Source organism: Drosophila arizonae, chromosome 3 (assembly GCF_054131065.1).
Source record: "Drosophila arizonae isolate 15081-1271.41 chromosome 3, UAZ_ARI_1.0, whole genome shotgun sequence".
Taxonomy (NCBI): Eukaryota; Metazoa; Arthropoda; class Insecta; order Diptera; family Drosophilidae; genus Drosophila; species Drosophila arizonae.
The window spans coordinates 20,135,401-20,151,343 of NC_142923.1; the positions used below are offsets into that span (position 1 = coordinate 20,135,401).

The following is a 15,943-nucleotide window of genomic DNA, read 5'->3' on the forward strand; positions in this document are numbered from 1 at the left end:
TATTTGCTATAAAGTCCTTTATATAGAGTAGAGGCTAGTTAGCCTAATGATGTCATTTAAATAAAATTCTTCTCCTCCACATTTCCCAGAATACATTCTACACTTTAGATTTCAGTTACGTACAGGGCACTTGCTAGTCATGCATACCCTTCTGACGCTTATACTTTTATGTTTTTTCTTTTTGTGCCTCTACCAACATTCAAAGTTTATGGCGTCTTTTTAGCGTAAATCCTGCATGGGTAACCGGCAACTGGCAACTGGCAACCCGTAACCCCTGCAGCTAGCCTAACTACGCCCCACGCCTGTCTCCCTCTCAAACTACCCTGTGAACAACCTTTTTACTGAGCCGCCACTGGACCTTGGTCTAAGGTCCCAGGACTACCTTTCTAAGCCACAGACAGCATCTTCTATATTTTTTTTTATATCCTTATATAAAGGATTTCTAGATTTGGAATGGCTAGGGGTGTTCCTGTTTCCTGTTTAATTTGTGCCCAAATAAAGCTCAACAATTTCAATTAGAATTTGTTTTGGGTTTCTTTTTTAATACATTTTCTACATTTTCATATGTTGATGAAAATGTTTGAAATGGTTTGAATTATATAAAATCCGAATAAATTTATTAATATATATTATTAATGATTTTATTATAGATTTAAATTGAAATGCTGTAGTAAAAGTTAATTAAATTAAAATGCTGTATTATTTTTTAATTATTAACTTGAATTTTAATTTTTGTATGGAATAGAATTTTCCAGGAAATTCTGTTTAATTCATAGTCGAGCGCAACACATCGAAAGGGAATATATACGAAAAAAAAAAATAAAAAATATGTATATATATATAATTAATTTTCTCATATTCCAATCAGTTCTGAATTTGCCCAGAGGCTTCGATCAGCGATAACCTCAAGAGAACAAGCTTACGCTCATCTGATTTTACTCAATTCTATATATACTTTATTATAGCTATCTATTCGATCGTCGCCCAGCTCTCTCAGCTATATAGCTATAAAGTAATTCCTCAATCGGGAGTCTATTTAGTGGGCAGCCGCTCCAGTGCTGATCTCAGTTTCGTTTCAGCACTCGCAGCATGAAAGGTGCAAATTATTTTCTGTTCTGCCTGTTGGCCCTGAAGGTAGGTCAGTTTGTATTCGATTGAGTGCGCTCAATGACGTCATCCCGCTTATCTCAGCTAAGCGGCGCAGCGAGCAGCAGCAGCAGCAGCGGGACTAATGATACACCCAGCGTTGCTCTAACCCGCCAGGCCATCGAGCTGGGCATGGAGCCAGCGGCTTTGGGAGAATTGTGGAGAACCAAACAGCCGGTGATAGTCAGCAAGCCGGATGCACTGGGTCAGCTGCATACGACGACCTACACACTCTCGCCGGATGGCCAAAGCATAAGCAAGACTTCCAGCCAGGACCAACTGCCGTCAACGACGACCGCAACGCCCCCAGCGCAGTCGACGCCCAAGCCCGCGACGAATCCTCAAACGGATTGGGAATACTTGCCATCGAGCGTGGGCAATCGACGCACTTTCACCCTGGGTAGCAATTCGCCATTTGACGAGCATTGGCCAAGTTTTCGCGGCTGGCCTAGCTTTGACTTCCCAGCGGGCGTAACTCCGCAGACAAGTACCAAAACCGAGAAGGATGATCAAGGACGCACAGTGACCACCACGATCAAGACATATCGAGGACCTGTGGGCAGCGCCACCTGGTCGGCGGGCACAGACCTGAAGCCGAACTGGCCCAGCTTTGAGTTCCCGTCGGGCATTGTGCCGCAGACAAGCACCAAAACGGAGCAGGATAATCAGGGCAACACGATTACGACCAGGACACGCACCTACAGTGGACCGCTCTTTCGCACTTGGACCTCGATTGGCGGCGATGTTGGAGGAGGCTTGCCAGCCAGCTGGCAGCCATCTACCCCTGCCCTATTTGATCAGGGTTTGCCGCCATGGTTCAAGAATCCAAGTTTCGCATCTGGAGTAGATGGAGCTGCTGCTGCACCCGCACCTGGAGCTGGAGCTGGATTTCTTCCAGCAGCCGGAGAGCTACCCAGTTTAGTGCCAACGACTACGGTTAAGCCCGTGTTGGAGCCCGTGCCGCTGCCCACGCCGCTGCCCTTCCCGACCCGACAACCGCAAAGCAGCGATTACCCGCCCCTGCCCACAGCTCCGCCCAAGCCGTACGACGAGCCCCTCAGGCCGGTGACCAACATCAATCTGGACGAGCTGCCCGCTACAAAGATTAGCTATCGCAGCAACTTCAACTCGGTTGAGCCACCAAAGACCGCCGAACTGGAGCCACATGTAAGGGAGATGCTGAATCGTGGCGGCATCACCGACGACGACATTCAACGCGCCAAGGACCTGGGCAACGAAGTGGTGCGCACGCGTGTCCTGCCCGATGGCAGGATAATCAAGACAACGGTGCGCGTTAACAACTTGACAGGGAGTGCACCACCCGCAGCATTTGCACCACCTGCACCACTTGCACCACCCCCACCACGGGATAGCGCAATCGAAAACTTTCTGTCTCAGGTGCATCTGACGCCAACGGACATTCACAATCAAAACGGGGAACTGGTCAAAACGATTGTCGACCAAAATGGACGCGTCTTGAGTGTCAGATTTGTGCTAAGCGATGTGAAGGGAGACGAGGGCCAAAGAGCAGCTCAAGAGCAGCCACCGAAGTAGAAAAGTAGAGTGAAAATAATCAAGTGAAGTGTGAGACAATTAAAATACTAAACAAGTAAATGAATATACATATATATAATATACTTATATATAAATATATATGTACAAAGTTGTAAACAAATTAAATGCCTATGTGAACTTGTATCAATAAAAGCTTATCAGCGCGGGCCTAGCCCAGAGCAAGTCTAAAACTGTTTGATTGCAATCATAAAAACTATGAATGTATTAAAGATTGCCAGACTAGGAATAGCCCTATAAACAGAAAATAGAAAAACACATAAATACGCGTATATCAGCACAGAGAATATAGTAAATGTTAAAGTATATTTTAGTAAATATATTTTAATCGGTTATTAATCATCATTAATATAATCCCAACTCAGTAAAGATATATAAGAATATATATATTACTGAGAAAAGAATGAAAATGATATTCAGGCTGATATAATTTTATACCCTGAAGCAGGGTATAATGTTTTTTTATATAAATATATTTACTATATACAAAATATATATACATATATATATTTTACAGATTTATATATATGCATTTTAATATATCTAGGTGAATATATTTTTAAGTTTCTTGTTTCAAGCTAAAAACTTGACCAGAATTTCTAGAAGTTTCGTAAATTTTCTTATAGAGTATACTTTTTCACTGGTAAATGGGTGTAATGAGACAATTTTACATTTTAAAATGGATTGACTTGACCTTGACTCGAATGTCTATAGACCAATAATCAAAGCAATAAAAACATATATACAAAATAACAGAGATAAGGTGAGGGGTAAGGGAAGCTGTTGATTCTCTTTAATCTAATATATGAATTGTTTGTTTACAGTAAAGAGATAGACAGAAAAATCTGGTAAATATATTGTTAAAGCTGGTAAAATTTTCCCCATATAGCTGAATATATATTATCGAGCTATTTAATTCATAAATAATGTTATATACCAATCAAAATAATATATCATTGAATAATTTAAGCTTATGAACAATAAAGTCATTTAATTTTTCTCTTAATAAATTGATTGTGATTACAATAAATTCTTCGAGAAATTTCATATAATTTGAGCATCAAAATTGTAGTATTATAATTAAAAATAAAAAAATATTATGTGTTCCATATATATTATTTTATATTTATTATATATAAATTAAATAATTAATCCATATAATTACTTACCGCACCTGTTGGGAAAAAGGTAACACCTGTACTATCAAATACTATGCAACTACAAAAAGCAGTCTAAAATAAACTAAGCGCATGGAATTTTCAATTTAAATAAGCATTCTAATTTATTACATATTTCTTCTTTCATTTTCAGTTTTTGGTAACTGCAAAGAGCAGAAATATTCGCTTAACACACAAAATGAAATAAGCATTAAAATTTGTTTTTTTGACTAATTTATTACATTTTTTTTTCTTTGCTGGACTTGCGCTAATAACTGAGCTGGAAAATGAAAAAAAAAGAGAAAAAAAAGGAAAACAAAATAAAATAATATAAAATGCAATACAATGAAAAAACAATTAAATACTAAATAAAAAAAAAGCAAAATACAAAAATAGCATTCGCATTAGGCGTGTTACAGCGTTATTAAAGCATAAAAATAGATTGCATCAAAAGTAATAAAAAATAGATAAATATAAAAAATAAATTAAACAGGAATTCAATTTAAATTCCAAAAAACAAACAAATTCAAATAAATAATATAAAAAACTATTGCGTAATTTTGCATTTGTTGTGGCCGAAAATTGTTGTTGTTGTTGCTGTTGGAGATTTTGGTTTTTGTTTGTTTTCTGTAGCATGGTTTGGTCTCGCTCTCTCATTAGCTCATTTACATTGCGATAGATGCGTTAGATTTATAAGCCAAGCATGTCATAGAAAAAAGAAACTAAATTAGTAAACATTTGTTGTCGATCAATTGTAAAGTACAAAAATTGCTTAGATTATAAAATTTGTAAAAATTAAAACTAGGTTTCGATATAAAAATCTATAAAGAATAATCTTCGAAGTGTCCGAAGTCTTAATACCTTTGCAGAGTACACAAAAATAGTCTATAATAACTGTCAAAATTATTTTCAGATTTTGTATCAATCACTCACTTTTCACAGCTTTTTATTCGCCATCCTATTCGTGGGATCATGTGGATTTTGTGAATTTTATGCGTCGCTATTTTTGCAGCTCACTCACTCACACTCACATATTGACTACACTATTTATTTTGGATTATAAACTAATAAAATATAATCGAAAACAACCGCGTTAATATTATTATTCTCAATTGAGCACATTTTGTCAGCGAAACCCGCAAATAATCTAACTCTCCCACTCACACCGCTTAAACGACTGATGCGTTGTTAAAAGGCGCTCAAATTCGTACATCTTCGACTTGAGCGTAATACCCACACGAGAGCAGTTTATCGTCTTCTACTATTCATTTGAAGAACACTCATTTAAAGCGAGATCAAAAATAAGAGCGCAAATGACAACTTATGCTAAACCTCTCACTCACACAATACCAAGGGCCCGCTTGTCACTCACACATGCATACAATCCACACGATTTGCTCAAGTGTGCAAATATGCAGAACGAGATCAAACACACAAAGAACGTGACTGTGTGAGTGCGCTGTCTTCACAATGGCCACTCAACGCAACAAATTCCTACCTAGCACTCGCTCCCACTCGTTTATCGGGCCGCTATTTATTCTGAAAAATAAATGCACCATCTCTCTCTGACTGCTGTTGAGAGCGGTTCGGATTCTGTGTATAAATACGTGCAGCTAGCGCTGCGATCCCATATTAACCCATACACAAATAAATATTGACTGTTACGGATAATATGAAGAGAACTAATTCGCTTTGCCATTAAACACACAAACACACTCTGTGCACTCTGCAGGGGTATGCTCAGAATATAAAAAAGGTTACGCTCAGCTAAAGGCGTTCAACTAATTAAAAAGCTTTGCCTACGAATACATAAAAAACGGTAAGCATAAAAAATATTATTATTAATCTATTACAAAGGACATAAATATTTGAAAAATTTGCTTGCATATTGAATTTTGCTTAATTCTGCGCATTTCATTGTTTTGCCGCTCAACAATGGTCGAAAAATAGTAAAAATGATAACATATGTATGTGTATATAAATATATAAGCGATTTTTTTTTTTTTTTTTTTTTGTATTTAATAAATATTAATATGCGCCAAAGGCTTTTAAATTGAATAAAAATTTAATATAAAATGGAAAAAAATTGCAAATTGAATTGTGTATAGAATAAAAAGTGATTTGTAATTCGTTGTTTGTGGCAATATTATTAAAATTTAGATAAATGTATAAAAAGTGGGTAATTATGAAATTCAATAAATAATTATGAAAACAACCATTAAGAATCAATTGTCATGGTAATGATAGTATAAATAATATTTTAAGAACTTGATTGCAAATGTGTAAAAATACTTATATTATAAAAACATAATATAATATTTGCAAATTTAATAAAAAATTTATGTGTATATATAACTGTGACGTCATGTTGCACGTAAAGATATGCACAATTGTATAAGAAAGGGAAGAAAAATGAACACAATATAAGAGATCATATTTATCGACGATTTAAATTACACGAACTCTTTTAGCTGCTGCAAAGCTCTCTTATAAAGCAGCTCTTATAATTTTTATGATCTGCTATCTTACTCTATCCTCATACATGTAAAGTGTATGACGAAGGTTGACTTCTAGCTCTTATAAAATAGTGTCTATGCCTGCCTCCCGCCTCTTTTAGTTATTTATAGCGTATATTTGAAATCTTTACTCACCAGATTATCGAAGCGCAGAGCATCCTCGTCGCTCAGGCCCATGCTGCGAGTTAACTGCAAATATGTGGATGTTATTGGCTTGAGTCGCTCCAGATCGAGTGGCGGCAACGGCTGCTGCGTCGAAGCGCTGCCTGCACCGACGCCGCCGCCGCTTCCGCCTCCACCGCCACGCAGCAGCACCTGCGGTATACGCAGATCAGCTGACAGCGGCAGAGGCAGCGGCAGTGGCAGCGTCTTTGGCGGACTAGGCAGCTCCAGCTTGAGCGGTGCAGCAGAAAGAGGCGTGGATGTGGTCGGGGCCTGGCCGTTTCTGGAGCTGGAAAATGAAGATTTCGTTAGATTGATGGGTGTATGAGGAGCTGTTGCCGCGGCTGCAGCTGAGGCGGTGGGCGTGGCCGTGGGTGAGCGTGCACCAGACGAAGTCGCCTGGGGAGGGGAGGAGCTACCGCCAGCCGGCGTCGCCTTGCTGGCTGTAGTGGTGCTAGTGGTGGTAGTGGTAGTGGTGCTGCTGCTGCTGCTGCTACTGGTGGTGGCTGGTGCTGTAGGATAGCTGAGACTCTGCAGCAGACTGCTGCCGTAGAGGGGCGGCGCTAAGACCGGTTGAGGCAACAGCGAGCCGCCAGCATAGAAGCGTCTCATGAAATCGTAATAGCGGACAAGATTATCTCGGGACTTGAGCAGCTGCAAGTCGACGCCGGGCAGCTGTGGGACGGACTGTGGTGGAGCCTGTGGCTCCACGGGCGGACTTAACGGACGCTGCAACTGGGGCTTGACTCGTATCTTGGGCACGCCCACCTCAACGGATGCCGCGGCAGCCGCCTCAGCGAGCGGCGCAGCGATGGGACTTGTTGGGGGCGGTGGTGCAATGGCATCCAAGTGGCTGGCACTGGCGCTGCTCGCCGCCGCACCACCGGCGGTGGCAGCCGCCAGCGCTGCATGCGCCTTGAGCTCGGCGCTCGAGTGACGCCGACGCTTGGCCGTGGGCCCCGCCTCCAGAGAGCTCTCCGTGTGCGAGGAGTAGTTCACATAGGTTTCCACTTCCGAGGAGCTCTCGTTGCCGGCCAGATCGTCCTTGGAGGCGGCCGAGGGCGAGGAGGGGCGCAGATTCTTCTTGCACTCGGGGCAGATGGTCAGGAAGCGAGTGACTGCCTCGCGGGGCAGAAATGCATATGTTTCGGTTATCTGAAGATGAGGATAATGGAAAAAAATATAAGACGTACTTATAATTTAATGATTATTGCGATGATAATGGTGTTGCTAATGCTAATACTACTGCTAAAGCTATTGCTAATTCTAATGCTAATGCTAATGCTAATTTTAATTATAATGATAATGCTAATGGTATTACTAATGATAATGCTAATGCTAATGCTAATGCTATTTCGAATGCTAATGGTATTGCTAATGGTAATGCTAATGCTTGTACTAATGCTACTGGTAATGCTAATGCTAATGCTAATGATAATGCTAATGATAATACTAATGCTAATGCTAATGATGATGGTAATGCTAATGCTAATGCTAATGATATTGCTAATGCAAATGCTAATGTTTATACTAATGCTAATTTAAATGCTAATGCTAATAGTATTACTAATGATAATGCTAATACTATTCCCATTGCCAATGCTAATGCTAAAACTAAATATTATGATTCTGGCTCATACGCTACACTCACAATGCGATAGGTGCGCTTCTGTCCCGCGTGCATGCCACTGCGTCCGCCCAGCTCCATGTGCACATTGTAAATGATGTCGAAGAACTCCTCAACGCAGGCCACCTTTCGGTAGATGCGACGACCGAAGTCCTTGCTCTTGGAGGCGGCGAACAGATCCACAGCGCCGGGATTGTCAGAGAGCACAGCCGTGCTGGACAAGGGCTCGCAACGACGTCGACTGCCAGGCGCTTCCTCAAAGCCCTCTGGACGCTTGGTCGTAAAGCCTGCGGGAGAGTAGGCGAAAGATGCAGCTATGAATAAGGATTGTGAGAGTCTTCAGTCCAGTTTGTAGACTCACCCTTTGTCTTCACCCAGAAGCGAAACTTGGAGCTGTCTGGTCGGCTGTGCTCTTTGCCCTCGAGCGCCTTCAGGATGCGCACCTTCTTGCGCAGCGTTATCGTCTTGGTCTTTGCCTGATCCCCGTAGGTCTTGAGCGCCCACGGTTGGAACAGCTCGTAGATCACCTCTCGCTCGCTGGCCAATTTGCTCAGCGACAGCGGCTGGTGCTCCGACGGCTGCTCACCCATCTCATCCACATCCGCATCGTAGGCCGTCTCCGTCTCTGCGTCAGGCTCCGTCTGTTCAGATCGCTCCTCGTGCTCCTCTATTGCATAGAGTTTGCGCTTCTGGCCACAGCTCGAGGACTCTGCGGACGAAGCCTGATCGAGACTGGGCCTACGATGCTTGCCATTGGACTGATCCATGGGAGCTACAAGACTCAGAGGACGTTCTACTCAAACAAAAAAAAACTCTTTTTGATCAGGGCAAAGTCCAAGCGATAAAGTAGCGCATTGAGTGAACAGGGAATATTTGAATAGATTTTGTGATAGGATTTCTAGAATAATGGGCTAAGCGGTAAATTAGATATATTTCTTCATGGAGCTGTAAAGAGGCGGAAATGTATGGATTAGATAAATTTTTAGGGGACTCAAAGTCTAGTTCATCAGGGCAATGCCTTGAATCGATATATAAAATAAAGAATATTTAAAAATATTTTGAATAAAATGAAAAAAATCAAACACAATAAGCATTTCATTAAGGTAAGATCTTGAATCGATATAATAAATATAAATGTATTTAAACTATGATTTTATAAGAACTTTAAACACTGCTATAGCGTTTTGTGATCTTTTTCAATATATGTATTTTAAAATAGTTTTCAATTAAAAATAAAGTTTTTATAATTGATTTGAAACCATTTGATTTAAGTACTAAAACGAAAGTCAAATGAAATGTAGCGAGTTTTTGGTTCAGTTTAAATCTATCATATTGTGAAAAGATTTCAAACAATTTTTTTGTAAGATTTATTTCAATATGATATGAGTCGTTTCACTTTTATAAAGCAATATGAACTCTGGAAGTTTTTTAGACTTGGGCTAAATCATTTCAATATTTTGAGGTAAAAGTCACAGAATTGGTTTTATTTATCCTTAAATGGAACATTCTATAGCATATAAGCTTTTAAATTGTATTTAAGCACATATTCAAAGAATTGTTATAAAAAACTTGCTAAGAGTCAAGCAAAAAATTCATAAATATTGTAAAACTATTTAAGATGCTAGTAATTCGCTTGACTTTTCACTGCACTGAATCACATTTTAACATTTTGTATATGAAATATATTTTATATTTAGTTCGTTTTATTTATTTGTTAATTCTCGAATTTCTTTAAGAAAATCAGGAATGGTTCTCAAACTCTTTGTTTTTAGTTGATCTTCACAGTCACAGTTTTTCACTTACTTTAACGAAAAATTCCAAGAAAACAATTTTTTTAACAATTCATGCAAATTAACAGAAAATTTAAATTTAAACGAAATTGATTTAGAAAAACAAAACAAAACGCGACGAATTTCTCGTCCTCTAACAGCAAAACCAACAACAACAATAAAAAAGTGCGCGACGCGACCGAAATGAAGTTTCAAACACAACTGATCTGATGGGCTGATGGGCCATAGGAGAGAGTCCAGTCCAGTTGCTCAAGGATGCTGAGTGGATCACCAGGCAGCAGTCGAAGACAGGCTGCGAACCGGTTCACCCGTTGACCGCTCATCTTTGAACTGCCCAAGTCAAGTTAATGAAGGCAGAGCAAAAAAAGAAAACACAAGTAAAAGGGGGTAGCTCAGCAAGTAATCATGTCTATGCAGTACAGGGTATGCGCCTAACCCTTAAGCCTACCTCAACAGTTGCGCAATTGCTAAGGCTAAGGCTGAGGCTGAGGCTAAGGCTGGGCATGGGCCAACCCAGTGAGAGCGCTCAATGCGAAACGTCTTTTGCGCTTTTTAAGAAGTGCTTGCTCTTGCTCTCTCACTCTCACCTCACTGCTCACTCCCTCTCTGTCTCTCAGAAACCCACCCTCGTGTTAGCTAAGCATATTTTGCATTTTTTCATTGCATACTTTTCGCTGCTAGTGTCTCATATTTCTTTGCATTCAAATATTTGACGCTCTCTCTCTTTTTTTATGCTTTTGAGACGCCCGCACATGTTATTTCCACTCACCGCCCTGCCACACCCCCACGATGTGACGCCTGTTGCGCCTTTTCGTTAGCCTTGAAGCTGGCATTGTCCTTGCTTAGCTTTTTTCCTGTTTTGTTTACTTTGAAAGTCACGAGGATGTTGGGGTATTATTGGTAGTGTGCGTTGAAGTTAACTGGGTTGATTTATCGTATAAGTATAAGTTGTAAACTAGTTAAGTTTTAAAATATGTGTATGATAGTTTATAGGTTATATAATTTAAAATTATTGATAATTTTAATAAATGTGAGTGTTTAAAAAAAATATTTGTATATGCATTTCTGCTTTATGTTATTTTGGAAATGCATAAAATTTATTTATTTTTATTTATTTATTTATTTTTTTTTTGTAATATTTTTTAAAAATTTTTTTAAAGATTATTTTTTATAAATTTATAAAATTTTTCAATTAATATTTTTTATTATTATTTTTATTTTTTTTTCTTCTATTTATTTTCGTATTATTTGTTTATCCCGAATTTTAAGATTGGTGATTGATATTAAGTAAATGCCTTACTTTTAATTTAATTTAATTCGTTTACAATATTTGTTAAAACAAAGTAATTTACATCACATTTATTTTCCTGCTTTACAAAATGAATTTATTATTCACGTTCACTTTTTGTCAAACTCATTTCATGCCTTCATATGGTCAATTTAATTTGGTTTACAGTCAATTTATATCTGTCACATTTATGGTTTACAACTTTTTATTTATTTCTGTGTTAACAAAATCAACTTTTGGTTTTCTTTACTTATTTTTTTTTTTTTTTAAATATTTCATTTAATGAGTTTTCTTGCTATTGGTAGAAACCTAATGTTTTTTATAAATATTAACAGAAAGGCATAAAATTATTTAAACATACTATATATATATATATAGAGATGCATTTTAACGCGCTGAATAATAGGCAATTATTTTTATTTTGTTTTATTTTTTTTTTTAATGCACTTAAGGGAAGCCATCTCACCTGTTTCTTTCTATATTGCATTCAATTAGCTTTAATTTGTTGTTGAATTTACTACTAGTGGATATTCATATCAATTGATATAATCCTATTGATTTCCTTTCTTATTGTTATTAAATAGGAAATTCTAATTTTAATTTCCAATTAATTTAACCTGTTTAAAACAAACACTTTATATTTAAGTCCCGCTCAACTCCAGCTTATCTCTTTTTCATATTTTTCCCCGCGCTCAAAAGAATGCTGCATTATTTTTCATATATGCGCTCATCTTTTGCTGGGACGCAAGTCTTTTCCTTGCTATTCGCATTTCTTGTTGGGGTGAGTTGCCTTTCTGCGTTTATCTCTTTAAGGGTTAGGCTATTTGATTTCATTATGCTCGTGCGTGTGTGTGTGTGTGTTGCATTGAAGTCTTGACTGCTGATTGGTTGTCACTGTCCCAGTCCAGGCAAAGCCCAACTACCCAGCCGCAGCCTCTGTCCGCCCTGTTCTTGTCTTGTTTATGTGACTTCTGTCTGCAGCTCAGCATCGGGCCAAGCCGAAGTTCAACTTAATTGCTGGACCCGTTTAAAGGAAGCAACCAAAACTGGATGTTTTTGCATAAAATCGAGTTGTTTTCTGCCGCCAAAATATGTCAGCATCAATTGCATCAGTTTTTCAGCTTCAACCGGTTTTTGTAACGTTCGTTTTGGATTTTTTTCTTTACTTTTTTATTTGTCTAAAAACATCTAAGAAAAATCTTTGTAACGTTCATTTAAGTTGGTCGTAAATAAGCCACAGCGGTCAATGTTTTCATTTTTTGTTTTTGATGGGATTAGCCAGACGAAGCATGGGTCAGATATGGGCATGGGTCAGATATCTTTCATTTTGAGCTGAAAAGTCAGAAAAGCTTCAAAGTATTGAATCGCTATATGGTTTGTCTATGAGTAAAATTAATAACGGATTTCATTTCGCTTAGGAATTTGTACATATTTAAGCAAAGTTTAGTTTAGAATTAAATATGAAATGAATATGAAAATAAGAGTTGATACAAATTCCATTCCATTAGGGTCTCTAAAGTCAAGATATCGCTAGTCATAAAATATTTCTTGATGCACATACTTTACTTGAATTATAAATTATAAACTAAATTATAAAATATTCTTAGTGAAATATGAGAAAGATAATATATTTTTGCTTCTATTCACAATTGTCTAAAAGAATACAAAGTCGTAGGACGCAATCCTTATAGGCCAATTTATATTGATAAAAATTTAAACATTTTTGGTTGGTCAATTTCAACAAAATTATTCATTTAGAAATTAAAATGATGACAAAAATCAATAAATTTTTATTATATTTTTTTTATTTTTTTAAATTTTTTTATTTATTTATTTTTTTTTTCTTTTACGAATATTATGCAAATATTAATTGTTCAATCAATAGTTACATGATTTAATTTTTAAAGCAACCATATAAGGAATAAAACCTTTATAAATAATTAGAATAGTTTGCCAACATTTTTCTTTTTTTCTTTAAAATACAAACTCAGAAATAAATTCGATAGTATAGTATACTCTATAAATTTCCTTTCCTTTCTTCCACTCAAATATCATCAAATGATATAATAGCAGTTACCATATGATCTATATATTATAGACAGAGTTGTCAAGAGTAAAACATGCCTGTAACTGTGGCTACCAATCTTTTATACTTCCAAGGAGCTTAGCCATATTCTATCCATAAAACAAATACAATCTGCACAGTTCATAAGATGTAGAAAGGATATGTGATGGCATGGGAGTATGTCAGTATGTATGTAAGTAAAGATGACAGAAGAGTAACATTAACTAACCTTTTGATGACAACTCCCACACACACACATGCACACATACACAAATATAAACTTTGACCGCAGAAATGTTGCAACTGGCTGGTGGCTAAACATGAGCTGATGCTTCAGCTCATTAAGGACTGCAGCTAATCGTTTATGCATTGAAATTGGCAGTCACTTGTGAAAAAATCAATGCATGTCTGAGTAATCGATGCCGCCTAATGGAATACCTAAGCTAATAGGGCCGCCAAACATGGGGCAGCAACACAATCTGCAACGTAGTGCAGCCTGGACGGCGGGCAGGCGTGCTCCTTGGAGGACAATTAGTGTTGGGCATGCTGCGAGCTAAGAGGCAAACAATGACAGCCAAAGCCGTTGGCCATTTGGTGAGCTAATGTTTGGAAGACGTCTAAGGAGAGGACGTCTTTTGGCATTTGGTTAGCAATTAGCCAACTGGCCAAATAGCATGAATAAATCGCTGACTAAGTGGCCCAAGACATTGGGCCATACCTCGGCAGCCTCGCTGCCTTCGGGCTGAGGCGACGCAGCAACTGCAATGCAGGACATTTTTTTGGGAAACAAGTTTTCGTTTAGATTTGCTGTTATTTTTTTTCTGGTTTTCTTCGGGAAACTTTCTCACGCTCAGCATCCGTGGCAGGACATGAAACTTTTATAAAAATCTGCTGAACTTTCACATCAAAATTTCAACAGATTTTTGTTGTTGTTTTCCTTAGTTTAGCCCAGAGATCTGTGATCCATGGCCAGGCCGGTTTTTTAAACTGGACACAGCATCGCATCAGACGTTGAACTTTGACATCCATTCCGGCCAAGATGCTGCTACTACAACCCCTTTGGCTACTCCTATTCTATTTCGGTCAACCAGTTTGGCAATCTGGACGCTGGTCACTCTTCGGGGTGGGTTTTCTGCTGAGACGCTGAGATGCTGTCGCCGTGATCCGCAATCTTTTGCTTGGCCCGCATGCTCTGCTCTTTTGAGATATATCTTCCTGCTTTTTATTTATTATTTTCGGCAGAGATAATGTCCAGTTTGTTCTCTGTTCTGTCTGGGTGTGTGTGTGTGTGTGAGAACGAATGGTCCAGAATTGTACATGAAATTCGAATGCTTAGTTTTCGATGGGCTGATCGTGCTCTTGGCTTTTCCAGTTGCTGCGGCTCAAGTTGCTGATGTTCTTGCTGTTGTTGTTGATGATGCTGTGCCAAAGGACACTCATAAAAAGTCCGCACATCTTTTGAATCCATGTGACTTTTCGCTTAATGAACAACCAGTTTTTTTTTGTATTTATTTTCTTGAAAGGATTTGAAATAAATGCAGAGCAGAGATTTGGGTAGAGTTGTTTGATTATTATTGATTGTAAAATAGGGTTTTTTTTAATAAAAATTTATACAAATTAATATAATATATATTTCGGAATTATTTAAATTAAATAGGCCTACAGACAATTTAGTATATTGTGTATTGGTATATTTTTGCATGTTACATTTAATGGCAGTGAAATACTTGAAAATAAATGCCGACGCGCCCACTAAGATAACAAAAAGGTTTCTGAAATACCCCGCATGTCTTACTTACTTTCCATAATTTATTTAACTTTTTTTTTTTTCAATTATTATAAAATACATTTTTTTGAGCGTTGAATGTTTTTTTTTCAGTATATTTTCATTTGTTATATTTGATGATAATGAAATAATTTAAAATTTATGCAAAAAATGTGGGTTTTGTTTTTTCGATTTAATATAAATTTGTTCAACAATTAGTTAGGCCTTTACTCTCTTATCATATTTACCTTTGTAAACTAAAGTTATGTCTTTTATCTCTCTTGTTTAATATCTTCAAATATTTTCGTAAAAAGAACCCAAAAACTTTTTATGAAATATAAATTGCTTTCTAGACGTTTTTATATTACTGAATTAATTTAGTAAACTTTTTATTTTGATTTATACAATTTATTATTGATTAAATATATATGAAATTTCCAACTCTATCTGCATAAAAAAGTAAATTAAAATTAATCAGGGCAGTTTCTTAAAGTTCTTCTTCTTCTCTTATATCTGTGAGGATTTGTGTGGATTTACTTAAAAAATACTTTGACTCTTCGTCTGCTTTGATATTGCACAGTTGACAGGTGCAGCTCTTAGCCGCAGGTAAATTGTTGTTAAAGCCTCAAATATAATTGTCGTTAAATTGAATTCCGCTGGGTAAAATTTTCATTTTTCTTTTATCTTTTTTTGCTTTGTTAATAATTTTAAATGCATTTCTTTGAAGCGCTGCAATTTTCTTTGTTTTCTATTTATTTATGTGCGTTCGACTTTTCAAATGCGTTCGATTCATTTGTCGCTTTTTATGCATGTCTCTGGGGAAGCCTGTGTATGTGTGTGTGTATGTGAGTGAGT

The 15,943-nt window shown here is 37.4% G+C and overlaps 2 protein-coding genes across 3 annotated transcripts in view; one reads left to right on the forward strand and one right to left on the reverse strand.

Annotated features, from left to right (window-relative positions):
* LOC108609499 (uncharacterized) overlaps nt 1–10,421 on the reverse strand; it is an 86,736-nt gene extending 76,315 nt beyond the window's left edge. Inside the window, exons 1-4 of one of the 2 annotated variants that reach the window (XM_089463356.1) lie at nt 9,984–10,421; nt 8,542–9,125; nt 8,205–8,467; nt 6,527–7,708 (exon numbers count right to left, since the gene is read on the reverse strand). In XM_089463356.1, the coding sequence (XP_089319482.1) occupies nt 6,527–7,708; nt 8,205–8,467; nt 8,542–8,947 (1,851 nt within the window). In that variant the 5' untranslated portion in view covers nt 8,948–9,125; nt 9,984–10,421. Of the gene's footprint in view, nt 1–6,526; nt 7,709–8,204; nt 8,468–8,541; nt 9,172–9,983 lie in introns of those variants that run through there. The other variant, XM_089463357.1, reaches the window with a different exon arrangement.
* Nucleotides 974–2,891, forward strand: LOC108611350 (uncharacterized). Its single transcript, XM_018003925.2, has 2 exons — nt 974–1,134; nt 1,192–2,891. The coding sequence occupies exons 1-2, from the start codon at nt 1,090–1,092 to the stop codon at nt 2,698–2,700; spliced, it is 1,554 nt and encodes a 517-aa protein (XP_017859414.1). The 5' UTR covers nt 974–1,089; the 3' UTR covers nt 2,701–2,891.
* Nucleotides 10,422–15,943: the final 5,522 nt, after the last annotated feature.

Excerpts from the sequence above, each read along its gene's own strand:
- LOC108611350 (XM_018003925.2), top strand. The coding sequence starts at position 1,090 with ATGAAAGGTGCAAATTATTTTCTGTTCTGCCTGTTGGCCCTGAAG. Across the intron at positions 1,135-1,191 it reads TCTGCCTGTTGGCCCTGAAG|CTAAGCGGCGCAGCGAGCAG; the intron begins GTAGGTCAGTTT and ends CGCTTATCTCAG.